The sequence below is a fragment of the Pseudorca crassidens genome, chromosome 20 (genome assembly GCF_039906515.1).
Source record: "Pseudorca crassidens isolate mPseCra1 chromosome 20, mPseCra1.hap1, whole genome shotgun sequence".
In the NCBI taxonomy this organism is placed as follows: Eukaryota; Metazoa; Chordata; class Mammalia; order Artiodactyla; family Delphinidae; genus Pseudorca; species Pseudorca crassidens.
Genome location: NC_090315.1, coordinates 9,183,889 through 9,210,832, shown reverse-complemented (window position 1 = coordinate 9,210,832; position 26,944 = coordinate 9,183,889). Strand labels below are relative to the sequence as shown.

Here is a 26,944-nt window from a genome sequence, read left to right as displayed (position 1 = left end):
GTACGTGTGACTGCAACATTAGGAAGAAGGAATGTTTGTTTAGAACGAGCAAAGAAATTACAGTGACTTGTCTCATTCTGAAAGCTGGCAAACACTCCAAATATTCCAGAAAAATAACACACCGGCTTCTGGCTTCAAACCTGAGTCTCCTCCTCCACCCCATACTTTTGGTGCCAAGCGCCCCTGGGCATGTGATAGCGTGATCCGACTTCCGTGTCCCCAGCCTTCCTGTCATTACTTGCGCCCAACTAGTGTCCCGGAAGCAAATCCTGCACCCAGCCAGCTCGCCATCCCATAACTACACACAGACATGACCGCAAACCTTGTAAATATCCCAGGAAAGTCCAATGAAATGTATCCCCAACTCAGCTTTACCTTAGCCAGGTCCCCAAAACACCTATCGCTCTCCCACGCCAGGGTCAGGAGATCTCGAGGGAGGCGGCAAAGGCAAGAGTGATCGAATTAAACGGATTGTTCTCAATACATCTCACTTTGGAAAACTGTACTTCCTTGTATGGTTATATGAACACATTGCAGGGTTTTGGGAAAAGCAGCTTGAGTGAGGGGTTTGACGCTTAAGACTGCCCCAGCTTCCCAGGGACTCCACATCTGGTTTTCGCAGGTGGCCCTGCCGCTCTGTGGCCGCTTAGGAATGGGCAGGGCACCTGACTCTTTGGCCTATGTTTGTAAAATGGGGGGTGCTGCCTTTCTGGAGGGTTGGGGTGAAGAGTAAACATGTGGAAAGCGCTTAGTCCCACTTTGCAGAGGTGAAGCGCTGCTTGTCCCGCCAGCTGTGTGGCTTTGGGCAAGTCACTCAACCTCTCTGTGCCTCGCTTCCTTCATCCAGAAAATGGGGATAATAATCATTGTCACCTCATAGGATTGTTATGGGGTGTTAGTAAACCATCCTCACTTTGCAGATGAGGAAAAGGGCGCAGAGAAAATTCCTTGCCAGTGTTCCACCAGCGAGCGGGGTGCACCTCGCCCATCTCCTTGCTTGCCCTTCGTCACCTGCCCCGAGATCCCTCCGCCACTTTCTGCCGCCATCTGTCCTGGAGGCCTCAGCTGTAAAGCTGGACCCTTGTGTAGGCTCCTGGGACCTCGAAGGACACTCAAATGCAGGCCCCGTGGGACTTCCCTGGCGGTCCAGTGGTTAAGACTCCGCGCTTCCACTGCAGGAGGCACGGGATCGATCCCTGGTCGGAGAACTAAGATCCCGCCTGCAGCCGACCTTAAAAAAAAAAAAAAAGCAGGCCCCTGGCCCCCCACTCTCCCAGGGGTGACACCTGTCCTCACCTCCTTCCCGGTCCTTACGGTGTCTCTCCCCCACCCTCCTACAGCCAGAATTTGTCAGGCGAATACTTCAGGTATAAAGGCATCCTCTTCCCCGTCGGCATCTACTCACCTGAGAGCATCAGCATCGCAGAGAACTCGGAAGTGCAGGACGATGACATCTTCATCATCACCTACCCCAAGTCAGGTACCCGCTGGGCCGGGGCAGGGGTGCTACGGAGAGTGCTGTGGGTGATGAGAAGGGTACACTAAGGAGAATGGAAGAGGAAAGAGGGAGGGGGTGGGGCGGATGGGGGACGCCTTGGTCCGTTCAGAACCGAGGTGAGCTTGGCCTTTGCACTGGCAGGTCCCTCCGCCAGGGGGCACCCTTCCCACCAGATCCCTGTGTGCCTCGCTCCCTCCCTTCCACCGGGCTGGCTCTCACACCCACTGGGAGGCCTTCCCGGACCTCCCTGGCTAAAATAGCGTCCCCATCCTGTCCCTCTCTATCCCTTAACGCCCCTCATATTTTTCTTCACTGACGGCCACTATATCGTATTTTCATTTGTTGATTTAGTCTGGCTTCCTCACTAGAACATGGCTCAGTGAGTACAGATATTCCGGTTTGTCTTGATCGCGGCTGTGTTCTTTGAACCTAAAACAGTGCCTGGAACTTATTCAATAAATATTTCAGGAAGGAAGGAAGGAAGGAGGGAAGGAAGGAAGGAAAGATCTTAATTTTCTCCATTCGGTTACTGAAATGCTACTTACTGTTTGTCTACCACGTGCAGAGACACAGCTCTGAACAAAGGAGACATTTGTTGGGAGATACAGGCTTCATTGAAACATGCAGTCGCCTATATTACTATCTAATTAGGGTTAGGGTGGGTCCCCTCCCCCCCAAGGAAAGGTGAAGAGAGCATTAAGTGTAGGTAGTAAGAAGGTCTGCGGGATAAGGGCAGGCTTCCTGGGGAGAAGATGTTCATGCAGAGAGTTGGAATCTGCAGAGCAGTTTGAGTGGGAAAGGGTATCCTAGACAGAGGGACAGCATGTGCAAAGGCCCTGAGGTGGGAGGTGGCTCAGTGGGTTTGAGGAAGCAAGAGAAGGTCAGTGGGACTGCGGTGGAGGGAATGACAGGAGAGGCCCGGTGGCAGGGGGTGGGGGAGTTCTTCTCTAAAATGTTGGAGCTGCCTTCTTAATGTTTTTCAAAATATTTTTGAAATTTTTCAAAATATTATATTCACCCTTTCCAGCATAGAGTTCGATGAGGCTTTTTTGGTAACATTAAAAAAAATAATTCACATACCATACAATTCACCCATTTGAAAGTGTAAAAATCTATGGCTATAGTATATTCACCAAGTTGTGCAACCATCACTACAGTCAACTTTAGAACATTTTCATCACCCCTAACAAGAAACTCCGTACCCATTAGCCATCACCTCCCAATCCCCACATCCACATCCCTAAGCCTTAGGTATCTGCTTTCTCACTATACGGATCTGCCCGTTCTGGACGTTTCAGGTAAATGGAATGATACAATATACGGTCTTCTGTGTCTGGTATCTTTCACTTAGAGTAATGTTTTTGAGGTTCTTCCAAGTTGTTGTCAGTGCTTCCTTCCTTTTTATGGCCGAATAATATTCCATGATATGGTTATACTCTATCCTGCTTATTCATTTATCAGTTGATAAACAATCAGTTGGTTTGTATTCACTCTCTGACTCTTAAGAATAATGCTTGTGGGAACATTGATATACAAATCTGTCTGTGGATGTGTTTTCATTCCTCTTGGAGTTCTATGAGTTTTGAGAGACATATACAAGATACACCACAATCAAGACATAGAGCAGTTCAGGGACTTCCCTGGCGGTCCAGTGGTTAGGACTTGGCACTTCCACTTCAGGAGGCCTGGGTTCAATTCGTGGTGGGGGAACTAGGATCCTCCAAGCCATGTGGCATGGCCAAAAAAAAAGATATAGAACATTTCCATCACCCACCTAAAACAAACAAAAAAACCCTTCACACCCTTTTGTGGTCAGCTCCTTCCTCAACCCAGCCCCGGGCAACCATTGATCTGTTTGCGGCCCCAATAGTTTTGGCTTTTCCAAAATGTCATATACATGGAATCGTACCCTATGTAGCTTTTGAGACTGACTTCTTTCACTCAGCATAATGCATTTTAGATCCATCGAAGTTGTATTTTTTGTTGCTGAGGAGTATTCCATCAGCTGGATGGACCACGGTGGGTTTATCTATTCATCTGTTGAAGGACACTTGGGTATTTTTCCAGTTTGGGATGAGTATGAATACAGCTGCTCTGAAGCTTTGTGTACAAGTCTCTGCATGGAAATACGTTTTCGTTTATCTTGGGTAAATACTTAGAAGTGGGATTGCTGAGTTTATGGGAATTATGTACGCTTAACTTTATGAGAAACTGTCAACTGCACTTTTTGGCAAGCTGGTTTACCATCTTGCATTCTCTCCAGCAACATAGGTGGGCTCCAGATGCTCTGCTTCCTTGTCAGCACTTGATATTGTCAAGTTTTTAAAAAAGTCATTCTAACAGATGTGTTCTAGTATCTCATTGTGGTTCGAATTTGCATGTCTCTAGTGGCTAATGATGTTGAGCATATTTTCAGGGGCTTACTAGCCATCATTATCTTTCTTGGTAATGTGTCTGTTCCACTTTTTTTTTTTTTTTTTTGCTCTTTTTAACTGGGTTGTTTGTTTTCTAATTATTGAGTTTTGAGAGTTCTTTATATAATCTGAGTACACATCCTTTATCAGATATGCCTTTTGCAAATATTTTCTCTGAGTCTGTGGCTTGTCTTTTCATTTTCTTTTCAGTGTCTTCTCAGAGCAGAAGTTTAAATTTTGATGAGCTCCAACTGTCAATTTTTTCTTTAATGGATCAGACTTTTGATGTCACAGCTATGAAATCTTTTCCTAAACCAAAGGCATAAAGGTGGCCTTTATATTTTCTTCTAGAAGCTTTACAGTTTTAGATTTTACACTAAAGTCTATGATCTATTTTAAGATAATTTTTATGTGTGGTATGAGGTATAGATCAAGGTTCTTTGTTTGCATATGGTTGTCCAGTTATTCTAGCTATTTTTTAAAGTTTAAAATATCTTAAATTTCTCTCTTAGAAAGTAATGCATTCATAGTTCAAAATTCAAGAGGTACAAAAAGGTTTACACTGTAATATCTCTCTTCTCCCACAGTCACCAGTAGTCTCTGTGTATCTTTCCAGAATTTGCATGTACAAAAAAAAGTGTACATAATTTTTTTTAACTTTTTTCCCACAAAAGTTAACACGATACACGCCATTTTGCCTCATGTTTTTGTTTTGTTTTGTTTTGTTTTATGGTTGTGCCTTCTTTTTCCTTGTATTTTGATATCATCCTATCTTAGAACCGTAAACAAAGAGCTTCCTGGTTTTTGTTTTTTCTTACAGTTCCATAGTATTGCATAACATTAGATGTACAAGAATTCTTGTTTAATTAGTTCCTTACTGATTAGCTTTTCCTGGTTTCCAATCTTTTGCATTTATTTATTTTTTTAAATTTATTTATTTATTTTTGGCTGCGTTGGGGTCTTCCTTGCTGCAGGTGGGCTGGGCTTTCTCTAGTTGGGGTGAGCGGGGGCTACTCTTCACTGCAGTGCACGTGCTTCTCATTGTGGTGGCTTCTCTTGTTGCAGAGCAGGGGCTCTAGGCACACGGGCTTCAGTAGCTGTGGGGGCTTAGTCGCTCCGCGGCATGTGGGATCTTCCCGGACCAGGGCTCGAACTCATGTCCCCTGCATTGGCACGCGGATTCTTAACCACTGCACTACCAGGGAAGTCCCCAGTCTTTTGCATTTATACACCATATAAACTTTACACACAATGCCACATCTTGTGCAAGTGTCATTTGCACACGTATGCGTTTATCTGTAGAACAAATTCCTAGATATGGATTGCTTGGTCAGAGCCTCTGTGCGTTTGCAATTTTGATGAATATAGCCAAATTTCCCTCCACAGAAGTTGTGGAAATCTGTTCCCCAAACAGCAGGCTTTGTTTGAAATAGCTTTGGTGATAGACGGTAGTAGTGATGTTTGCACAACAATGTGAATGTACTTAATGCCTCAGAACCGTACTCTTAAAAATGGTTAAATTGGTAAATTTCATGTTAGGTATCTTTTGCCACATACCCACAAAAAAAGAATTATTAAGTGGTAACAGGGGATTAAAACACCAAGGGGTAAAGAGAACCCTAAACAATACAGGAAGAGCCAATACGGGGCGAAGCCCCTCCCTCTAGGACTGAAGCAGAGAGCACCCAAGGAAATTTGCTTTGGGATGCGGGGCGGGGTGAGGGGGAGTAAGTGTCACTGGGGTCTACTGCACTGCTGGCCGCTGTCCATCACAAGAGCTGGCTGGGAGAAGCCCAGGAGAACCAGGAGGAGAAATCCCATCCTTCTGCAGGGTTCCTCTGCGCCCTCTACTGACACAGCTTCACATTGCGCTAGGTGGCAAAGGAGATCCGTTTACACAGCTCCAATGGCACAAAGCAGGGCAACCAAGAGTGGATTTGGAGCTGAGAGGCGATACACTGGGAACTGGCACGGGGTAGTTCTTAGAATCCAGGACAATATAATACTAATGCCAGGTGATTGTTCACATTACGATGATTTCTCATCTGACCTACCTGTAATCTCCTGGAATCCAGACCTGTGAACTGGGTCATGGATGAGATCCCTTCCTACTATGTGACGTTTATGGCTCCCTCAAGAAATCAAGGGCTTACCCCCATGAAAGGGCAGTGAAAAGAGCTGAGATTTCAAGTCCAGCCACCTGAATTCAGTTCCAGCTTCCTCTATGTATTAATGGAGCGCTTCAGAATCTCAGAAGCTGGACCCAATAGCAATTTATTTCTTGGGAACTCCCTGGCAGTCCAGTGGTTAGGACTCCATGCTTTCACTGCCGAGGGCCCGGGCTCAATACCTGGTCGGGGAATTAAGATCCCACAAGCTGCGTGGCGCCGCCAAAAAAAAAAAAAAGAAATTTATTTCTCATTCCTGTAAATTCCAGCTAGTGCTGGATAGATGGGGGGAAGTGGGGGGGAAATCCATGCAGTCTCCAGCATCCTGGCTCCTTCCATCTTCTGGCTCTGCCATCCCCAGGAGCCCCAGTTTCCACTGGCATCTCTGCACTCAGCCAGCAGGGGGCGGGGGTGGGGGTGGGGGTGGAGAGGAGGGGTCACGTGGCCGGTGTTTATGGGCCGAGTCTGGAAATGGCTGCACGTGGCTGCCACTGCACTTCCTTGGCCAGAACTCAGTCCCACGGTCCCACATGTAGCTTCAGGGGAGGCTGGAAAAATGTCGTCCTGTTATATTCCCGGTAGAGAAACGAAATGGGGTTGGGTGGACAGTTGCCACTTCCAAGCTTTGCCGCCTTAGTTAGCAACTTTGTTTCTTTGAGCTTCAATTTCCTGCTTTGGAAATAAAGATAACCAACCCTAAGTGGGAAGAGGGAGGGATAAATTAGGAGTTTGGGATTAACAGATACACACTACTATATATAAAAGAGATAAACAACAAGGACCTACTATATAGCACAGGGAACTATATTCAATATCTTGTAATAACCTACAATGGAAAATAATCTGAAAAAGATATATATATATATATATATAATATCTGAATCACTTTGTTGTACACCTGAAACTAACACAAGATTGTAAATCAACTATACTTCAATTTTAAAAAAACATAACCAATCCTAACTTCTGTGCTGTGTGAGGAATCCATGCATTAAACATATGTAGCAAATTGTACAATAATGCAGCCATTATGAATTTGATTGTATCCCCCCTTCACCCCTCCCCACCTCTGATTAATTTGCCCAATTCTTCCAACAGGCACAAACTGGATGATTGAGATCCTCAGCTTAATCCTAAAGGACGGGGACCCCTCCTGGATCCGCTCAGTGCCCATTTGGAAGCGGTCGCCCTGGTGTGAGGCCATCATGGGTGCCTTCAGCCTCCCCGACCAGCCCAGCCCTCGCCTCATGAGTTCTCACCTCCCCATCCAGCTCTTCACCAAGGCCTTCTTCAACTCCAAGGCCAAGGTGTGGGAGGATGGAGGGGAGTGTGTGTTGGTGGGGCAAAGTATAACTAACTGATGAACTCAACACCTATTTATTGAGGACCTACTGTGTGCCCGGCCCTGATCTAGAACAGCAGCAAATACACACACAAGGAACACCTGCCTTATGAGCCCACATTCTAAAGGGGACAGACAAAGAATAGATGGAGTAAATAAGGAAAAGATTGAATACATCCAAGGTGATCAGTTCACATCGAGAAGGAGGGGAACATGGGGGTTAGAGTTAGGGGTACGGGTTGCAATTATAAATAGGGTGGTCAAAGGAGGCCTCAGTAAGAAGGCGTGGTTTGAGTAAAGACCTGGGAGGTGAGGGAAGGAAGCCAAAGGGGGTGTCTGGGGGAAGAACATTCCCGGCAGAGGCACGAACAGGTGCAAAGGCCCTGGGGTCTATGTGGCATGCCTGAGGTCCAGCAAGGAGGACTGTGTGGTTGCATCTAAGTGAGCAAGGGAGAGAGGAAGAGAGATGAGGTCAGAGAGGTGACAGGGACCAAAATGTGCAGGGCTGTGTGGACTTCGGTGGGGAGTTTTCTTGTCGCTGATTGAGACAGGAGCCAGGGGAGGGCTCAGAGCCAAGGAGAAACAGGATCCAACTTAGGTTTTCACAGGCGCCCTCTGGCTGCAAGTCAGGGAACAGACCATCAGGGTGAGGGCAGAAGCCAGGTGCCAGGGAGGAGGTGACAATGGAGGCAAACAGGATGGTGGCCACAGGGAGGTGAAGAAAAGGGGCTGGGTTTGGAGTGTATTTGGAAGATGGAACCAGGAAGAGTGGCTGGCAGGTTGGATGTGGGTGTGAGAGAAACAGATGAGTCAAGGGTGACTGCAGGGGGTTTGGTTTAAGCAACTGGGAGGATGGAGCTGCCATGAACTGAGACAGAGAGGTTGTGGAGGAGAGGTTTGGGAGGAAGATGGTTCTGCTGTGACCCATCGACACCCAGGTGGAGGATGCCAATGGGCAGTGAGATAGACAAATCTGGATTTGACAGGAGAGATGTGGGCTGGACACATCTATTTGCAACCTATTGAGATGTGTATATATATATATGGAGAGAGACAGAGACAGAGAGAAACAGAGACAGACAGAGAGACAGAGACAGAGAAATTAAAGCCAGGAGACTGGTGGGATCACCAAGGAAGGAAGTGAGTATAGACAGAGAAGAGATCAGATTGCAATCTAGGGGTCCCCAAGACCACCTTCAGTCTCAGTGATTCACTAGAAGGACTCCAGAACTCAGCAAAGCTGTTATACTCACGATTATAGCTTATCACGGAGGAAAGATAGAGATTAAGGTCAATGAAAGGAAGAGGTGGGAATTCCCTGGCAGTCCAGTGGTTAGGACTTTGTGCTCACACTGCCGAGGGCCCGGGTTCAATCCCCAGTCCGGGAACTAAAGTCCCACAAGCCGTGTGGCGAGGCAAAAAAAAAAAAAAAAAGATGAAGGGAAGAGGTGCCTGGGGGAGGGTGAGACCAGCCACCAGCTTCAAGTTATCTCTCTCCCAGTGGAGCTGCATGGACAGTGCTCAGTCCTCCAGCAATGACATGTGACAACATACACGGAGTATCACCAAGGAAGCTCACCCGAACCTCGGCATGCAGGGTTTTTGTTGGAGGTTGGCCACATAGCCATGGCTGACCACCTGGGTGGCTGACCTTGGTCCTGGGGAAGGACAGATCTGATGCGGCTGGAGTGGGGTTAGTTGTGGACTATCAAGCCGGTAAACAGATTGGAACCAGGTGATCAGGGCCTTGAATGCCAGACCCAGGGTCTGGGACTCCACTCTGGGGCGCTGGAGAGCCGAGGAGGGCACGGTCAGCTCTGGGTACAGAAAGACCTTCTGGGGCTGTGTGGAGGCTGGGAGGCAGGGGAGGAGGCTGGGGCCTCCTCTGCAGGAATGGGAAGGAAGGGTGGCTGTCCTTCTCTTGGTCAACACCCCTCACCATGATCTCCCCTACCCTGAACCCCAGGTCTTCCTCTTCCACTCTTTATTTCCTGAAGCCAAATTGTCCCTCCACCTGGTCTTGAAACAGTCCCTCTCTTTTCCTAGAATGTGGTTGGAGGGAGCTCTCCCCTCCTGTGGATTGAGGTGAACTGATCTGAACTCCCATTAGCTAGGAAGTCCCTGGAGAAGTCTACCCTGAGTCCGTCCTGCTGCAGGATCAGAAGAGAGAGGTCTCGAGGGCACGAAACCTCGGGGTCTGACATCTTCTCCCCTCTTCCCAACACCCACACACAGGTGATCTACATGGGCCGGAACCCCCGGGACGTGGTGGTCTCGCTCTATCACTACTCCAAGATCGCCAGGCAGTTGAAGGACCCTGGCACGCCTGACCAGTTCCTGAAGAACTTCCTCAAAGGCGAAGGTGAGGACTGGGGCAGAGTGAGGTGGGGGGAGCCCCTAGTGGACAGAGGAGGGATAAGAAGGAGCTGGGGAGAGGCAGGGATGGGGAGCTTGGAGGGAGGCCTCCAGCTCTAAGGGGCCAAAGCCTGGGGCCATGTGGGGCTAGTTGGGCCCCTCTGAGCCCCAGCGGGGGGTGGCCCAGCTGCCCATCCCTCACCCTGCTTGTCTCTCTGCCCTCAGTGCAGTTCGGCTCCTGGTTCGACCACATTAAGGGCTGGATTCGGATGCAGGGCAAAGAGAACTTCTTGTTTATCACCTACGAGGAGCTGCAGCAGGTGATTCCCCCTCCCGCACCTCTACCCAGCGCCCCCTCACTCCTCCCTTCTTCACGCCCTCCAGCTCCCCTTCCCAGATGGCAGAGAGCTAAGGAGAAAAGGCAAGTGGGGAAGGAGGATTCGGAATGTGTGTGGGCACGATTTTCAGAACGGTGGTCAGGGGAGAGCCATGGAGCTATCTGGGGGAAAATGTTTTGGGCAGAGGGAAGAGCCAGTGCAAAGGCCCTGAGGTGAGAGTGTGATTGATGTGTTCCAAGGAGAGCAAAGAGGCTGGAGTGGCCAGAGCTGAGAGGGGGTAGGGTGGGAAATGAAGGCACAGAGGGGATGGGACCCACAGTGAGGATTTTGGCTTTTCTCTGAGTAGGTGGGAGCTACAGGTGGCCTCTGAGCAGGGGACGTGATAGGTTAAATGAGACGATACAAAACTGTGACCCATGGGAAGTGATGATGGTTTCACTATGGTTGTGACCTGAAAGGCAGAGGGAAGCAGTGGAAGGAGACAGCTTTTGGAGGCAGACGGGGAGCCTGTCTGGACCCCGTCAAACATCCCTGGGGCAGGCACCTGGGAGAGAGAGAGGCCTTCTGGCTGGGGCAATCAGGAAGGGCTGCCTGGAAGAAGGGACCATGCAGAATGACTACGACTTTGCCCGGCTGTAAGGAGGACGCTGGGCTTCCAGATGGACCAATCCACAGTGAACGTGTCCAACTCTTCTGTGTTCTTAACAAAGATCTGTTCTGAGAGGCTGGGAATCTAAGCGGTTCCCAATACATGTTCCTTCACCAACGGCCCCAGACACGTTCTCTTCCTGTGTGTGCGTTTCATGTATTTTTCGTACCCTCCTTTTTGTTGGTACTTTGTGTAGCAGAAAGAGCCTGGATTTTGGTGTTCAAACAGCCGTTAAAACCCTCTTTAAAATCTCAGAGCCTCAGAGGTCTCATCCTTAAAATGGGTGGAAAATGCTGGCTCAGAGGGTTGTTAAGGACCACAGTACCTGGCTTTGGCATATTGTAACCGTCTGACAAGGTACAGCGAAGTGTGAGTATAGTGTGCCAAAGTAAGAGTAATTAGGTTCTGAGCAAGGGCCTGTCTGATTAATAATAACCATAATAGCCAATGTTTCTGCCTCTCAAACTGCAAAATATGGTAATTTTCAAATGGTTCACCCCAATATTATTATCGCCCCCATTTTATAGAGGAGGAAAGTGGGGGCTTATAACCTCGAGAGAGTTGAGAAGCTGCCTGAGGCGCACAGCTCTTCACTGCAGACCCCATGGGTTTGGTTTTTTTTTTTTTCCACCCTGGTAAATCTCTTTTGATGGAAAGATCTAGAAGAGATTTCGGCATCACCCCTCCCCTCTGTTTTCCATCAAGCTTTGTTCTCTGAACCAAAAACTGGGCCACGCAGCCTGACCGAGCTTCTGGGCTGCCCCTGAGTGTGAGGAGCTGCCAACATGTTAGAATTTCTGGGACACGTCAGTGGTTCAAGAGGATAAAGGGATGGAGGCTTATGAAACCAAGAATGACCTGGAAAATCTGGGCCGTGGGGTCGGTGGAACTGACCAGAAGGCTGACTGTGCCGGGCGCTGCGTATCAGGGAAGTCAGGGAGATAGAAGAGAGGATTGTGGGCTTTGGAGACTCAAATCTGAGCTCCTCCTTGGCTGTGTGACCCTGGAAAGTGTCTTCCCCTTTCTGGGCCTCCAGTTACTGATGGGGGTAACGACAGCCCTCTGCCAGGCTATTGGGAGGATTGGCAAAATACACATGAGGGGCTTGGACTAGAGATCGGTACACAGTAGGTGCTTAATCCACAGTGACTGGAACCATCAGTCATGAGGGAGGTGATACTTGAGCTGCATCTGGATGGGTAAGTTCGTCAGGTGGAGAAGGGTGGTGCAGGGCATTCCTGGCAGCCCCATGCCAAGGCCTGCAGGGAGGAAAGCACAGGGAAGGAGAGGAAAGACCAGGCCATGCCTGTCCTTAAAAGCGAGGCCTGGGGACTGGGGCCCTGGGAAGCCACAGGAGGGCTGGGAACAGGGGAGGGGCAGGGTGAGCTCTGGGTGTGAGGGACTGGAGGCAGGGAGGCCGGGGAGGAGGGTGAGGCAAGGGTCCAGAGGGAGAGGACAAGGCCTGGCCAGTGCTAGGGGCTGTGGGGACACAGAGCAGGGGATATGGCAGAGAGCTGAAGCAGGAGAGACCGGGCTGTTGACTGACAGGGGCAAGAGGGGGAGGGGGCAAGGGGAGGTGAGGCCGGGCCAGGAGTCTGGCTCTGGGTGAATGACGGGCTGTTCTGGGATGGGGACCTGGGGTGGGGGGCAGTTTGGGGCACAGACCAGTTGACACCCGTTTCAAACCTGAAAGAGGGTGACTCTCCATAAGATGCTGGACTGACCTCTGCCCCCTGCTGTGACCTCTGACCCAGGCCCACCCCTTCCCTCCCACCCACAGAACCCTCCAAAACCCCACACTGTCAAAAACCTTCAGAGGCCATAGCCCAACCCTTCGGCTTGGAGGTGAGGAAACTGAGGCAAAGAGGCAGAATCACCCAGATTCCAGGTCTGGGTTGGGAGTCAGGCAAATGAACTCTGGGACTGATGCTCCTTCCTGGTCTGGGCTCCCCTCACCTCCGCTGACTCATCCCCTGACCCCTCTCTCCTGCCCCCAGGATCTCCACAGTTCCGTGCAGCGCATCTGTCAGTTCCTGGGCCGGCCGCTGGGCGAGGAAGCGCTGGAGTCCGTCGTGGCGCACTCGGCCTTCAAAGCCATGAAAGCCAACACCATGTCCAACTTCTCCCTGCTGCCCCCCAGCCTGCTGGACCAGAGCCACGGTGCCTTCCTCCGGAAAGGTGAGGGGACTCTGGGGTTCCAAGCCCCATTAGGCCACTGCCCGGCTGTGTGTCTTGGGCCAGTTATTTAACCTCTCTGGGCCTGTTTCCCCAGCTGTTACATGGGGATGCTCCAACAGGGTTGCCTTCATGGGGTCACTGTGGACCCATGAATCCACACAGAGGGCTTAGCACGGGGACTGGCACACAGCTGGTGCTGCGGATGTGCCTGCCGTCTCAGACCCACCACTCCCAGAGAGCTCCCCGTGGGAAGAAGACGCATCAGGGCGTTGCCATAGCCAGCTCTGAACGCTGTGAGGCTATCTGGAGTCCTTGGGAATCCTTCTTAGCGTTAAAGTTCCCCCCAGAAATATTCAAGTGTTGGATTACAGGCTGAGGGTGGGAGTTTATTAGTTTTCTATTCCTGCTGGAACCAAATACCACAAACTTTGTGCCTTAAAAAACCACACACGGGGGCTTCCCTGGTGGCGCAGTGGTTGAGAGTCTGCCTGCTGATGCAGGGGACATGGGTTCGTGCCCCGGTCCGGGAGGATCCCACATGCCGTGGAGCGGCCGGGCCCGTAAGCCATGGCCGCTGAGCCTGCGCGTTTGGAGCCTGTGCTCCGCAACGGGAGAGGCCACAACAGTGAGAGGCCCGCATACCGCAAAAAAAAACAAAAACAAAAACAAAAACAAAAAAAAACACACATTCAGGGCATTTCCTGGCAGTCCAGTGGTTAGGACTCACTGCCGTGGCCCCGGGGTTGGGGAACTAAGATCTCGCACGGTGCAGCCAAAAAAAGAAAAAAAAAAAGAAAAGATTAAAAAGAAAACCACACACACACACATTCACTCCCTTACCATTCTGGATGTCAGAGGTCCAAAATCAGCCTCACTGGGCTAAAATTAAAGTGTCAGTACCGTGTTCTTTCTGGAGACTCTAGGGGAGAATTGGTTCCCTGCCTTTACAGTTTCCAGACCCGCCTGCATCCCTTGGCTCGTGGCCCCTTCCTCCACCTTCAGAAACATCTTCTACTCTCTGACGCTGACCCTCCTGCATCCTCTTATAAGGATGTTTGCCATTAAGCGTCAAGATCTTTAACTTAATCACATCTGCGAAGTCCCTTTTGCCGTGTCAGGTCACATATTCATAGGTTCTAAGGGTTAGGTCGTGGACATCTTGGTGGGAGCTCATTATTCAGCCCACCACAGGGAGCCCCCCAGACCTCACTAGGGGTGTCATGTAATGTGGTATATTTGTTAAAATTCAAAATACTGTGATCCACAGGGAGGGGGAAGGGTAAGCTGGGATGAAGTGAGAGAGTGGCATGGACATATATACACTACCAAATGTAAAATAGCTAGTGGGAAGCAGCTGCGTCGCACAGGGAGATCAGTTCCCTGCTTAGTGACCACCTAGAGGGGTGGGATAGGGAGGGTGAGAGGGAGGGGATATGGGGATACATGTATACATATAGCTGATTCACTTTGTTATACAGCAGAAACCAACACAACATTGTAAAGCATTTATACTCCAATAAAGATGTTAAAAAAAAAAATACTGTGATCCAAATGACTTTGGCCCCAGGATTCCAGGTAAAGGCTAGTGGCCCTGGTTATCCCATGCGATGAGAAACTTGAGGGATCTGAGTGCTCACCTCGGGGCACAGAGAACTAGCAAAGTCATGCCCCTTACCTTCTCGGTTGCTGTGAGGGGCTAAGGAGTGAATCCTGGCAAAGGGTCGGCATGCACTTTCCCCACTAAGTGCAGGGAAAGCACTGGTTCCCAGTGTCAGAGCAATACTGAAGGTAGTGGAGGCGTTGGAACACTGGAGCGAGGAAGCCCTGTTCTAGCAAGGGAGGTGAGGGACAGGGCACAGGGGAGGTGATACAGGGGCTGGGAAGGATGTGCAGGAATGCCAGGTGAGGAGGCGGAGTTCTGGGTAGAGATTTAAGAGGTCGGTGGAGGAAGGTAGGAGGTCTGCTGGAGGGAGGAGTAGGGCAGGAGGAAGCTGAGGGAGGGAGGGGGCAAGAATGGCGCCCAGGGGTCTGGCCAGGCGACTGGTTGCCAGTGTAAGTAAGTGTCAGCCATCATCGCAGGAGGGAAAGGGGCAAACATGGAGATGGAGGGGGCCGGGGGAAGGCCAGCGCTTCTTGCAAAGGGAACGCCATAGGCAAAGGCCAGGAGGTGGGAAAGAAGGTGCTGGGATCTTGGGGGCGGGGGACGATGCTCTGGATACCCCTCACCTCGGCCGTCCCTCCCTTCCCTCCAGGGATCTGCGGTGACTGGAAGAATCACTTCACGGTGGCGCAGAGCGAAGCCTTCGACCGAGTCTACCGCGAGCGGATGCGGGGGCTGCCGAACTTCCCCTGGGACGTGGACCCCAAGGACGCCGGTCCGGACCCCGACCCCAGTCCCGACCCGAGTCCCAGCCCAGACCAGGCCTCCGAGCCACCCCACCCGTGACCCTGAGAATAAACGCATCGCTACTGCCCCGGCTCCTCGATGCGCCTTGGAGGTGGCGTGCCGCAGGCGGGCGGCAGGGGGCGCGCGAGGGCGGACGGGGCGCCTCTGCCGGCCACCGAGGCCGGGGTGGGGACCCGAGCAGGGCACCCAAGGCCTGGGGAGGGCGAGGTCCGCTAACCCACCTGGCACGCCAGTGGGGTCGGTGATTCAGAAGCCTCTCCCAGAGGCAAAGGTGGGGGAAGGGAGGCCAGCACTGGGCACCTGACCCCCCTAGGGTCAGGGTGCTGCAGCCCAGACCCCTGGATCCTTGGGAAGCAGAGTGATGCCGACCAGGGCCCCTGGCTCCTTGGGGAGGAGGGTGTTGGGGCCCCGGACTCCTGGGTCTGAGGGAGTAGGGGGGTCAGGTCTGGACTCCTGGGTCTCCCATGAGACTGTGGAAATGCAAGTTTCTGGCACGAAGCAGCTTTATTCTGAGCAGGGGTAAAAGGCAGCCCTAACAGCTCCCCCCTTAGCGCCCACAAAACAGTTCCAGCACCTGCTGGGTCCCTCTCCATGGCCCTGACCTGTTCCCCAACAGGCATGTCCTCACCAATTTCCGGTCCCTCATGATTCAGCTCGGCTCCCCTGGTCGGGTTCTCTCCTCTCCTCGGCCAAGCTCAGTTTACCCACAGCTCCCGAGCATGGCAGGTGCAGGAAGCCCCCCCTCAGCCCCAGGGACGCCCCATCTTCACTCCACACAATTCCAGCATGGGGGCCACTCAGCCAGGCCTCTCCTCAGAGAAGTTCTGACCCGGCCGGAACACGATGTGTGCTGTTCTAGGATGCCAGCTAGTGGAGACCTTATGCCCATTTTCTAGGCTGTGACAATGAGGTCTAGAGTGAGCACCGGGCTTGCCCAAGTTCTAGAACAAGTGAAAAGAAAAGAAAAGAAAAAAAAATCCCTTCCACTTCCCAGACACTGAGGTCAGAAGCCTTGTTCAAGGTACAACAGTGAGGCAGGGGGGCTTTGAGCAACAGTTGTCCGACTGTCCTGGGACGGGGCCAGCCCCATTTGGCTTCGGCTCCTGTCAGCGCCGCCCCCTGAGTCCTGGCTGGGCGGCCCGGTCTGGCTGCCGGATGCCTCTGGGTTCTGGGAGTTTGGAGGCAGCATCTTCACCAAACCGCCTTCGGGTCGGGGACGGATAGTGGAGGCGGCGGGCAGGGATGAGAGGCAAGGGGCCACTCCAGGGCTGGGACGGGGCCAGGGGACCGGAGTCCGCCTCACCACCAGGGGCCCCTCCAGCGCCCCGCTGCCTCATCAGAGCCTTGGCTGGGGTGTCCTTGGAGCCCCAGAACTTCTTGAGCTGTGGAGGGAAAGAGAGGGAGGTGAGAGGAGGCACTTGGGGGCCCAGAGGAGGAAGGAGGTGAGACCGGAGGGAGGTGATGACGGAGGGGAGGGTGTGAAACTCCGAGGGGTCTCCAGAACCAGGAAGGAAGTGAGTGGAGAGGCCAGGGACGCCCAGACCTACAGAAGGGGCAAGGAGCTGCATCCCCACGCGCAGCTTTGCAGTGGGGAGGAACAGGAAGCAGCCGGCAGCTTCATGGGGGGAGCAAATATTTGCCAAGGGAGTTGATGCTGGGTGAGGGCGGCTCAGGACGGGGGAGAAGTAAGGACCTGGCCCTTGCCCATCCCTCTTCTCCCCTTGACCCGGGTGGAGGGAGATGATTCCTGGGACTTTCTCCCTCACTCTCCAGAGAGTCCTTGAGCTCCCACTTAGCAGATGGGGAAACTGAGGCTCAGAGGGGGCACAGCTCACAGAGGAACTGACCCCAGGTCTGTCTGGATCCAAGGAGAATCCACCGGTTTCTCCCACGTGGCTCTGCTCTTACCCTCTCCATAGCCCACTTCACAGCTGAGGACACTGAGGGCCTGCCCAGGGTTCCCCAGAGAACTGGGGCAGGCTCTGCCGGAACCCCAGTGTCTAAGCAGCTGGGGGAAGGGAGGGGAGACCCCCCTGACCTTCCCTAATCCCCTCCCCAATACCCCTAGCACACTTGAATCTAGGAAGCCAGCAAGCAGAGCATTTAAAAGTCTTGCCTGGGAGGCAACCAGGGCTAAGGTCCAATTCCTCCCTGGTGCCTCAGTTTCCCCATCTGTGAAATGGGTGGGTGGAGAGCTGTAATCACATCCACCTCATAGGGTTACATTTAACCACCTCTGCGAAAGCGCTTGGCACGGGGCCTGGCACGTGGCAAGGTGCCCGCAAAAGATCGTTGCTTTGACTTGGGCAAGTTAAACACAACCTCTCTGAGCCTCAGCTTTCCCATCCATAAAAGTGAGTGTAATAAGAGTATCGCTTCATTGCCCTGGGAAGATATCAGGAAATCAAAATAAATTCCACTTTGGGAATTTATTGTAATGATGGTGATTATTCTATTTCTTTCGATTTCATTGACTCCTCCTCCCAAGCAAACTGAGGATGGGGACACTAGCTCAGCCCATTTCCTTGATGAGAACACTGAGGTTCAGAGAAGGCATTTCTTCCCCTCCCACGCCCGGAGCTCTCACAGTTGGTGTACCTTGCCAGGTTTCACACCCAGGGCTCTCGGGGTCTCTGCCCAGTGTTACCAGGCACTCCCCTGCCCAGCACACAGTAGGGATACAGGAAGTGGACGATGCGATTATGAATGCAGGGGAGCAGTTTTGTTTTTCCCCGCCCCACCCCACCCCCGGGGCCAGGCACATCGCAGGCGCTCACATGCCTCTATCCTCTTCCAGCTATTCTCTCTCAGGCCAGCCACCAGGTCTCACCTCATTGTCACCGTCACTAGAGCCTGACAGCTGGGACAGGCGGCTCAGGTCCCATAGGGAGCGGCTGTGCTGGGCCAGGGGGCCACTGGGGGTCCGGGCTCGCTGTACACTCCTCAGGATGTCGCTAAGAGCTGGCCCTGGCTTGGCCAGGGTCTCCTGCCTGTCCCCCTCGAAGACTCGGCAGGCGGCCAGGCGTTGGGCCAGCGAGCCATCAGGCAGTGGTGGCGGCGACAGGGGGGCCACGGAGCAGCGGCGGACCACGTGATGCGGGCTGTAGGCCAGCTGCAACCCCCCCAGGGCTCTGACAAAGGGACCTGGGGTGGGCGCGGGCGGGAGCGGCCAGGAGGCCGCATAGAGTGTCCGGAACTCTCGGCTGAAGGCATCGGCGATCTCACCGGTCAGCAGGGTCACCAGACCACGGTGCAGGCGTGAGTCACTCCATGTGAAGCTGGGGGGCACAGAGGTGGGGGTCAGGATCTCCAAGCATCCCCAGAAGCCTGGTCTGGCCCCCATCACCAGGCCCCAACCTGGTCCCAGGGCGGGCTCTGTGACCTCCGCCAAGTCCTGCCATCCCTCTGGCCTCAACATGCACCTCTGTACAATGGGAACAATGAAGTACCTACCCCAGAGGGTTGATGTGAAGACAACATCAGTTAACATACTTAAATGATCATCTGGAATCAGACTCGAGTTTAAACCTGGCCTCTGCCTTGTCCCCATGGAGGGATGCCTCAGTTTCCCCCTCTGGAGAGAGATGGGATTCTGACACCCTCAGGGACTGAAGACTCAGCTGCTTCCTACAGTGATTGCCATTTATTAAGTGCTTGCTGTGTGCCAGGCTCTAGGTGTGCCTGCTCCCTGCCTCAGTTTGTTCATCTGTAATATGGAGCTAAAACGTAGGAAGATTAGAATCAGAGAGCATGGGTCAGGCCTCCGGCCCGGGGCCTGGTAGGTGCCCAGCATTAAAAGCCTGCGAGCCGTGGTGAGCTGTGCCCTTACTATCGCTGTGACCACAGTGGCTGTGATTTAAAGCATTGAGCACAGGGCTTGGTACACAGCAGGTGCTCAGTAAATGCTCTCTTGAATTAAGTGAACCTGGACTCTTGTCCTGGCTCAGGGGACCTTGGACGTATCAGTTTTCCTTCCTGAGCTTCATTGGTTTGCCCATCGGAAAAACAGGCTCGCCCCGGGCTGTGTATCTTGCACGTGGCGGGACAGCACCCAGCGCCCGGCAGAGCGGATGAGTTCGCAGCCGAGATGATGAAAGTTGGTCTGAGCTCCCTTACCTAGGTGGAGCGGCAGTGTCCTTGCTCCCGGGCAGGTCGGCCGGCCAGCCTGCCCCTCAGATTGTGACACCCCTCCCCCACCTATGACCTCACCCCCAGAGCAGTCAGTGGGAACCCTGGGTGGGGTCTGTGAGGTCACCCCATTCCGCTGCACAAAGTCTCTTGTCAGGCAGCGGCCACTGGCTCATCTCCATCCCGGTGGAGTTTCTGAGACCCAAGGACCGGAGAGCCATGGTCACAACAGAGCTTCCGAGAGGGATGCGGAGCATTGGGAACCGAGGACACGCCAGGTGCTGATCCTGGGAGACCAGAACCAGGGGTACAAGCCTTGCGGGCGTGAGGAGTGCCATTCAGCAGTTCCGGGAGGCCCAGGAAGCCTACTGCCTGGCTTGGGCACTGTCACCGCCGCCAGGCCACCATGGTCCTCGGCTGGCTGCTGCTTCTGGTGATGGCTCTGCCCCCAGGCACGATGGGCACCAAGGACTGCGTCTTCTGTGAGCTGACCGACTCCACGATCTGTCCTGGCATGCACATGCGCTGTGGCGATGACGAGGACTGCTTCACGGGCCATGGGGTGGCCCCCGGCGTCAGCCCCATCACCAACAAAGGCTGCGTGCCAGCCACCTCGTGTGGCCGCGAGGAGCCCGTCAGCTACATGGGCGTCACCTACAGCCTCACCACCAACTGCTGCACCGGCCACCTGTGTAACGGGGCCCCCCACCCCACAGGCGGCCGGATGGCAGGGGCCACCACCAGCCTGGCGCTGGGCGCGCTGCAATTGCTCCGACATTTGCTGTGACCAACCTGGAGGGCAGGGCCCAGGACTGGTCTCCCGCCTGCGCTGCCCCCCCCATGCCCCCTGCCTCCATCCCCTTCCCCTGTCAAATGGCCAGAGACCCTGGACAACCCCTTGTGGCCCTGGCCTCATCGTTCTAGGGCTGTCACCAGAGCCCAGCGCCCGACGAAGCATCAGGCCTGATTTAGTGGTGGGGAACCAGGCCTTATGGGTTTGACTGTGCTGTTGTATTTCATTGGTTCTAAGACGCGTATCATTTCACATTCTGATCAGGATGTTTCTTTGCTTTGGTGGTACCTTAGAGTCTATGAAATATGGTAAAAAATAAATAATAAACGACAGCTGACGTTTATGGAGCACTTCTTATGTTCCGTGCCAGGCATCGTTATCTCATTGAATCCCCAAGTGAAGCTGGGAACGTGGGTTCTCTTCAAAACCTCCCAGTCTCGGGAATTCCCTGGCGGTCCAGCGGTTGGGGCTCTGCGCTTTCACTGCCAAGGGCCCGGGGTTCAATCCCTGGTTGGGGAGCTAAGATCCCGAGAGCTGCGTGTTGCAGACAAAAAAAAAGAAAAAAAGGGCTTCCCTGGTGGCGCACTGGTTGAGAATCTGCCTGCTGATGCAGGGGACACGGGTTCGAGCCCTGGTCTGGGAAGATCCCACATGCCGCGGAGCGGCTGGGCCCGTGAGCCATGGCCGCTGAGCCTGCGCGTCCGGAGCCTGTGCTCCGCAACGGGAGAGGCCGCGACAGTGAGAGGCCCGCGCACCGCGATGAAGAGCGGTCCCCGCTCGCCGCAACTAGAGAAAGCCCTCGCACAGCAACGAAGACCCAACACAGCCAAAAATAAATAAATAAATAGATAGATAGACAGATAAAAGAGCCAAGCATTTGAAGCCCTTAAAAAAAAAAAAAAACAACCCCCCAGTCTCGGTGCTAGCGGTTCTCAAAGTGTGGTCCCTGGACTAGCAGCATCAGTATCATCGACCGGGAACTTGCTAGAAATGCCAATTCTCGGGCCCCATCCCAGCCCGGCTGAAAAGGAGCAGGGCTCAGAAATCTGTTTGCTTTTTTTTTTTAACAAGTCGTCCAGGTGATTCTGATGCCTGCTCAAGGTTCAAAGCCAGCAGCCTAGAGCAAAGGTCATCAAGTGGGCACTTCCGCCCCTCAGGGGGCACCGGGCAAAGTCTGGAGACGGTTTGCGTAGTTGTACTTGGGGAAGGGGGAACGCTACCAGCATCTCCTGGGTAGAGGGCAGTTCAGCCCAGGAAAGCCCCCCCACAGCACAGAGTCCTCCGGTTCCGAATGTGAGTAGTGCCTCCGTTGAGAAACCTTGCTGTAGACGCACTCACTGAACCATCCCATTGTCTAGAGGGCGAAACTGGGGCACAAAGAGCGGAAGTCAGTTATGCAAAGTCACACAGCCAGTAACTGTCCGAGCTAGGATTTGACCCCAGGCCATCTGACCCGGAGTCCACGTGCCCCCTGACATGCTGTTCCCAGGAAGTAAATGCTGCTATTTTCACACTTTCCAGATGGGAAAACTGAGGTTCAGAGTGGGGAAGGCCCAATGTCACAGAACTAAGAAGTCACGGAGCCAGGTTCCAGGGTCAATCAGACCCCAAAGGGAGCAGAGGAGGGACATGAGATGGTCTGAGGGCTGGGCCATTTGCATACCAGCTCTGATTTTTTTTTTTTTTTTTTGAGGTACGCGGGCCTCTCACTGTCGTGGCCTCTCCCGTCGCGGAGCACAGGCTCCGGACGTGCAGGCTCAGCGGCCATGGCTCACGGGCCCAGCCGCTCCGCGGCATGTGGGATCTTCCCGGACCGGGGCACAAACCTGTGTCCCCTGCATTGGCAGGCGGACGCTCAACCACTGCACCACCAGGGAAGCCCCAGCTCTGATTTTTGTACAGATGCTCAGAGAGGTGGAGTTACTCACCCAAGGCAGAGCTCAGACTTCAATCCAGGTCCCCCTGGCTTGGAAACTCCCACACACCAAATGAGAGCCCAGTTTTCCAGATGAGGAAACACAGGGGTCACAGAGATGAAGACTTACCCCCAAGCCACTAAACAGCCCAGCAGCAGGGCCAGTGCCAGCCTATTCTGCTACAGGACGCCTCCTCTCCCGAGCAGGGGGTTAGACCCATTTTACAGATGAGGAAAGAGAGTCTGGGAAAGGGGCTGCCAACTGCTGTCTGAAACCACTGAGGGACAGTTGGGGACAGGAGACCGGGCAGTGTGGTGGTGGTGGGGGTAGCCGCACCTGTAGGATCCTGAGATGACCCTCTCGCCGTCCAGCAGCACAAACTTTTCCCGGACGTTGCCGCTCACCTGCCGACACCAACGGCTCTGGAAACTGCAGCCCCGCACGACTCGGATGTCCAGGTTCTGGGGTGGGGGAGGCACGCCTTTGCTCAGGCTGACCCCCCAGACCTCCACCCAGTGCCGAGGGCTCAGGATCCCTACAGGCTGGTCTTAGCTAAGTGGCCCATGACTCTCTGGAAGGTTCTGTCCCAGCTTCCCCAGGGCCTCAGGGGTCTGTTGCAGATATTCCTGACTCAGAGGGACCCCATGAGAAGGCTGACCCCAGTTTCACCCCTGTCATGGGCATCACATCTCAGGGGACCCTCTCAGCTGGCATCAACCTCGATGACCCAGGGTCCCATGGAAGGGTCTTCGTCTGATGCTCCCAGTGCCAGGGCACTGGGGACTCAGGGGTCCCTCCTGCCAGGCCCCTACCTCAGTGGTCCAGGGGTTCACCCCCAGTTGCTGGGCCAGAATCAGGAAGGCAGGCAGCTGCTGGTGGTCTAGGAGCAGGTAGACGGGCACCCAGCGGCGTGTGGCAGCATCCACCAGGTCCGAAAGCAGGTCTGGGTCAGTGAAGACATCCATGACCACGGCCACCAGCTGAGGGTGGGGAGAGGGGCTGTGGGTGGAGCCTAGGGCTTAGGGGGACATGCAGAGGGTGACGTGCTCTGGAGGGTTTAAGGGCCCAGTCTCCATGGGATGTTCAGGGAGCCTGAGGGGGAGGCCCCCCAGACATGCACTATGTTCATGCAGTGCCTACGTGTGAATGAGAAGAAAACAGCCCTTCCTCGAGACCCACACCTCTAACTGCTTGAAAACTGTTATCATAAATCACACGTCTGCAACCGTATCCCTTGAGCTGTGACACTAATACATGGCTGCCCTGCTCCAGAGGTCAGTGGGCTGGAGGCCCTCGCAGGGCACTGTGGGCAGCTGCCCACCTGGGTCCTCGGGAGGGATGACCTGCCAGGCCACCATGGCGAGCTCTGGGGACTGGGGGGTGCTGAAGGCCTGGATCTTGCAGGCGGAAAAAGGTAGTGGTGATGAACCCTGACTCACGGGCCAGACAGCCTTGGTTCAGATCCCCACTCGGCCACGTACAGGCAAGAGACAATCTGCCGTGCCTCAGTTTCCCTATCTCCTCAATGGGCACATTAAGTCTCAACCTCACAGGGTCCTCCTGAGGATTAGGCAGGTTAACTCATATAAAGCACTTAGCATGGGAGCAGTAACAGGAAAATTGTTAAAGAATCGGGGGGACTTCCCTGGTGGCGCAGTGGTTAAGAATCGCCTGCCAATGCAGGGGACATGGGTTCGAGCCCCGGTCTGGGAAGAGCCCACATGCCGCAGAACAACTAAGCCCGTGCACCACAACTACTGAGCCTGTGCTCTAGAGCCCGCGAGCCACAACTGCTGAGCTCACGTGCCGCAACTACTGAAGCCCGCGCGCCTAGAGCCCGTGCGCCACAACAAGAGAAGCCACCGCAATGAGAAGCCCGCGCACCACAACAAAGAGAAGCCCCTGCTCACCGCAACTAGAGAAAGCCCGCGCGCAGCAACGAAGACCCAACGCAGTTGAAAATAAAATTAAATAAATAAATAAAATATGTAACTAAATAAACTATTAAAAAAAAAAGTGCTGTCCAGGGGGTGCTGCAGGGGAGACATCTGGGCCCTCCCCGAAAGGAGGATGGAGACCTCCACCCTGGTGGTGGAAGTGGTAGAGGAGATGACTGAGACCAGGGGGGTCATAAGTAGGTCCAAGGGCCATGGATGCCTAAGGCACCCAGGTCCTGGGGAGAAGATGGGACCCCCCCCCATATGTAAGAGGGAGAGGATGAGATCTGGGGGGCGTGGATGCCCAAGTCCTGGGGGCTGGGAGGTGTGGATTCCTGGGTTCCAGGGATGTGGACACACAAGTTCCAGGAGGGCACAGCTCAGAATGCCTGGCTCCCAAGTGATGTGTACTCACTCCCACATCTGGGGGCTGGCATGTGAGGATGACCGGGTCTGAGGAAGGGACACTAGGCCCTTGAGGCCCCCACCTTGTGGGCGGCCTGGATTTCCTGGTGCACCAACTCCTTGAGGGACGGTTGGCCCTCGCCAGGTGGCTGCGTGTACAGCTGTGCCCGGGTGATACCCTTCCAGGCTGAGTCCTCCGGCCAGCCCAGCCGCAGCATGGGCACCGGCTCCTCTGACTGTCCAGGCCAGTAGGTCAGGCTGCCCAAGTCCCCATCAGTGGCGGTGGCTCCCTCTGCTGCCCTGCTAGGCTCCTGCTTCGCTGCCGTCCAGTCCTCAGCCGTCGCCACCAGGCCCCGGAGCTCATCTCCACTCAGGAAGGGCCGCAGCCCCTCGCGCTGCACACAGGCCTCAAACGCCTCCGCACCCTGGCTCAGCAGAGCCTCCAGCGCCAGCCTCTGGCCCTCGGAATACAGGAAGCTGGGAGTGGCCTCGGTCAGGGGCAGCTGCCCGGCCCCTGACTCTATTCCTCCCAGTGCTGCCAGCTGGGAGGCTGCCATCAGGCTGTTCAGGTGGGAGGACGGAGAGGCTGGATGTCCAAGGGCTTGGCCGTCTCTGGGCACTGAGCATCTGGGGGTCTCCTGACAGGGTCTGTGTGGCCGTGCAAGGCAGGACAGCCCTAAGTCCAAATGGCTCCCTGCACTGTCCCTGGCTTGCCGTCCTGATAATCAGACTGCCCAAGCGACTAACCACTGGGTGCGTGGCTCTGCTCAGACCAACAGCCCACCGGCCATCTGAGCTTCCTGCCAGCCTCTGATGGTCTGGCTGAGCCTATGACTGGCCCTGCGTGTTGGTCAGGCTGACCACCTGACACTGTCTCCAACTGTGCGATCCATCAGCTGTCCATCTCTGCTCCGGGACACACCAGCCACCTCCAGCCCGCTGGCTACATGATGCCCCAACTGACCCTTCGGCTGGCTCAGGCTGACTTCCCCATCTTCAGGCAACAGGCTGTCTGCCCGCCTCTGAGCATCCAAATGTCCCTAACTAAAGGCAGGGCGAGATGCCTGTTTCTCCCTGGCAGTCAGCACATCTAACCGACCCTCTCTGGCTGTCTCTTTGTCTGGAAGACACCGATTGCTTCCAACTGACACTCTCAGTATCTGACCGCCGAGTGGGGCACCCAGCTGGCTCCGTTAGAACCGGTTTCTCCCGACAACCAGCTGGCTGGCTCACCAGCGCTCACGGGCTGACCATCCCGGAAGACTTCTCTTTGAATCTCCCCTCTCAGCCTCGGAAGAATGCACTGCAGCCCTAAACCTCGGTATCACCTTCCCCAGCTGGGGAACTAGGTCTGTCTCCTCTGCCGGTTGAGGACTCTGCTCCCTGAGCGTTCACACCCACTCAGGCTGCTGCAGTGGCGGATGCCCTCTACAGGGGGTTTGATTATCATGGAACCAGCCCATCTAGATTGAGGGGCCGACTAACTAGCCACAGTTCCTCAGACGGCTGCCCCTGCCTGTCTCCTGGGCCACCGGGTTGTTTCTGGCTGTCCTCTAATCAATGCTGACTCCAGCCTGGATTTCTGCCTTAATCCCACTATCTCCTGCTATCGGACCATCCACTTATTCCTAAACAAGGAACACCCTGCGTCTCTCCCTCCCAAGACGCCCCTTTGAGGATCCTGACCCTGCCTCTGGTGGGTGGACCCCTGATCCCTGCCAACAAGCAGCCCTCCTTCCAATCCCAGCACCCAGTCTGCTCCCTTCCTCCAGACCGCAGCGACCAGCCCTGCAAAGAGAAGGAAGGGGAATAAAGCCAGGCCACTCCCTCTCCCTCCTGCCCTCCCCAGACGCCCCCATTGCGTCCAGGTCTCCAACCCCTACCCCTCCTTCTCTTGCCTTTTCAGAGAACAGTCAGATCAAGGGCCTGGAGACCTCCTTTCATTTCTGCGGCTCTTCCGGCCGCCTCGCCTTATTCACCGGGTTTCTTCCCGGGATCCGGGGACCACGGCCCCTTGTGCAAACACAGGGGTAGGGCTGACACAGGCCCCTGGAGACAGAGGACAGTAAGGTCCCAGCTCCAGGAACACACTCAACAGGCTTCGCCCAGAGACTGACGGCCCGCCTGACTCAAGCTTCGGGGGAGGGGGAGCGCATCACCTATTCTTACGTGCCCCCTCCGCCACGGCGGCCCGCCCCATTTATACTTCCTGGTCCAAGCCCCGCCAGCCATCCCGAGCAGAGATCCGGGAGGGGAGTGCGGTTCCTTTAAGAGTAGGCGCGGCTAACTGGAGAAAACAGCAGGTGCTTCACCACACACCTGGGAAAGAGGTGGGGCTTCGGCCTTAGATGGCTGCCAGGTCCCAACGGTGCAGCGAGGTCCAAGGGAGCCAACAGGCTTAGGGCAGTGACCACAC

General features: G+C 54.3%; 3 protein-coding genes across 4 annotated transcripts in view; 2 read left to right on the top strand and 1 right to left on the bottom strand.

Annotated features, from left to right (window-relative positions):
* The window catches only part of SULT2B1 (sulfotransferase family 2B member 1), a 33,822-nt gene extending 18,408 nt beyond the window's left edge, over positions 1-15,414 (top strand). For both annotated transcript variants that reach the window (XM_067719595.1, XM_067719596.1), the window contains 6 exons: positions 1,341-1,480; positions 7,179-7,387; positions 9,658-9,784; positions 10,003-10,097; positions 12,762-12,942; positions 15,195-15,414. In XM_067719595.1, the coding sequence (XP_067575696.1) occupies positions 1,341-1,480; positions 7,179-7,387; positions 9,658-9,784; positions 10,003-10,097; positions 12,762-12,942; positions 15,195-15,388 (946 nt within the window). In that variant the 3' untranslated portion in view covers positions 15,389-15,414. The remainder of the gene's footprint in view (positions 1-1,340; positions 1,481-7,178; positions 7,388-9,657; positions 9,785-10,002; positions 10,098-12,761; positions 12,943-15,194) is intronic.
* Positions 15,415-15,852: 438 nt separating this feature from the next.
* On the bottom strand, positions 15,853-26,756 carry FAM83E (family with sequence similarity 83 member E). The gene is made up of 6 exons (XM_067718832.1): positions 26,427-26,756; positions 24,612-26,316; positions 22,999-23,166; positions 22,523-22,647; positions 18,180-18,627; positions 15,853-16,731 (listed from the first exon to the last, which is right to left on the bottom strand). The coding sequence occupies exons 2-6, from the start codon at positions 25,083-25,085 to the stop codon at positions 16,456-16,458; spliced, it is 1,491 nt and encodes a 496-aa protein (XP_067574933.1). The 5' UTR covers positions 25,086-26,316; positions 26,427-26,756; the 3' UTR covers positions 15,853-16,455.
* SPACA4 (sperm acrosome associated 4) lies at positions 19,884-20,264 on the top strand. Its single transcript, XM_067721001.1, has one exon. It carries the CDS (start codon positions 19,884-19,886, stop codon positions 20,262-20,264), a length of 381 nt encoding a protein of 126 aa, XP_067577102.1.
* Positions 26,757-26,944: the final 188 nt, after the last annotated feature.

What these genes read in the sequence shown, in the direction of transcription:
- SPACA4 (XM_067721001.1), top strand. Translation starts at nt 19,884, where the DNA reads ATGGTCCTCGGCTGGCTGCTGCTTCTGGTGATGGCTCTGCCCCCAGGC.
- FAM83E (XM_067718832.1), bottom strand. Translation starts at nt 25,085, where the DNA reads ATGGCAGCCTCCCAGCTGGCAGCACTGGGAGGAATAGAGTCAGGGGCC. An exon ending in AAATCCAGGCCGCCCACAAG is followed by an intron (nt 23,167 to 24,611) that starts GTGGGGGCCTCA and finishes CCCCACCCTCAG; the next exon opens with CTGGTGGCCGTGGTCATGGA. An exon ending in CTAGTGACGGTGACAATGAG is followed by an intron (nt 16,732 to 18,179) that starts GTGAGACCTGGT and finishes TTCCCTCCACAG; the next exon opens with CTCAAGAAGTTCTGGGGCTC.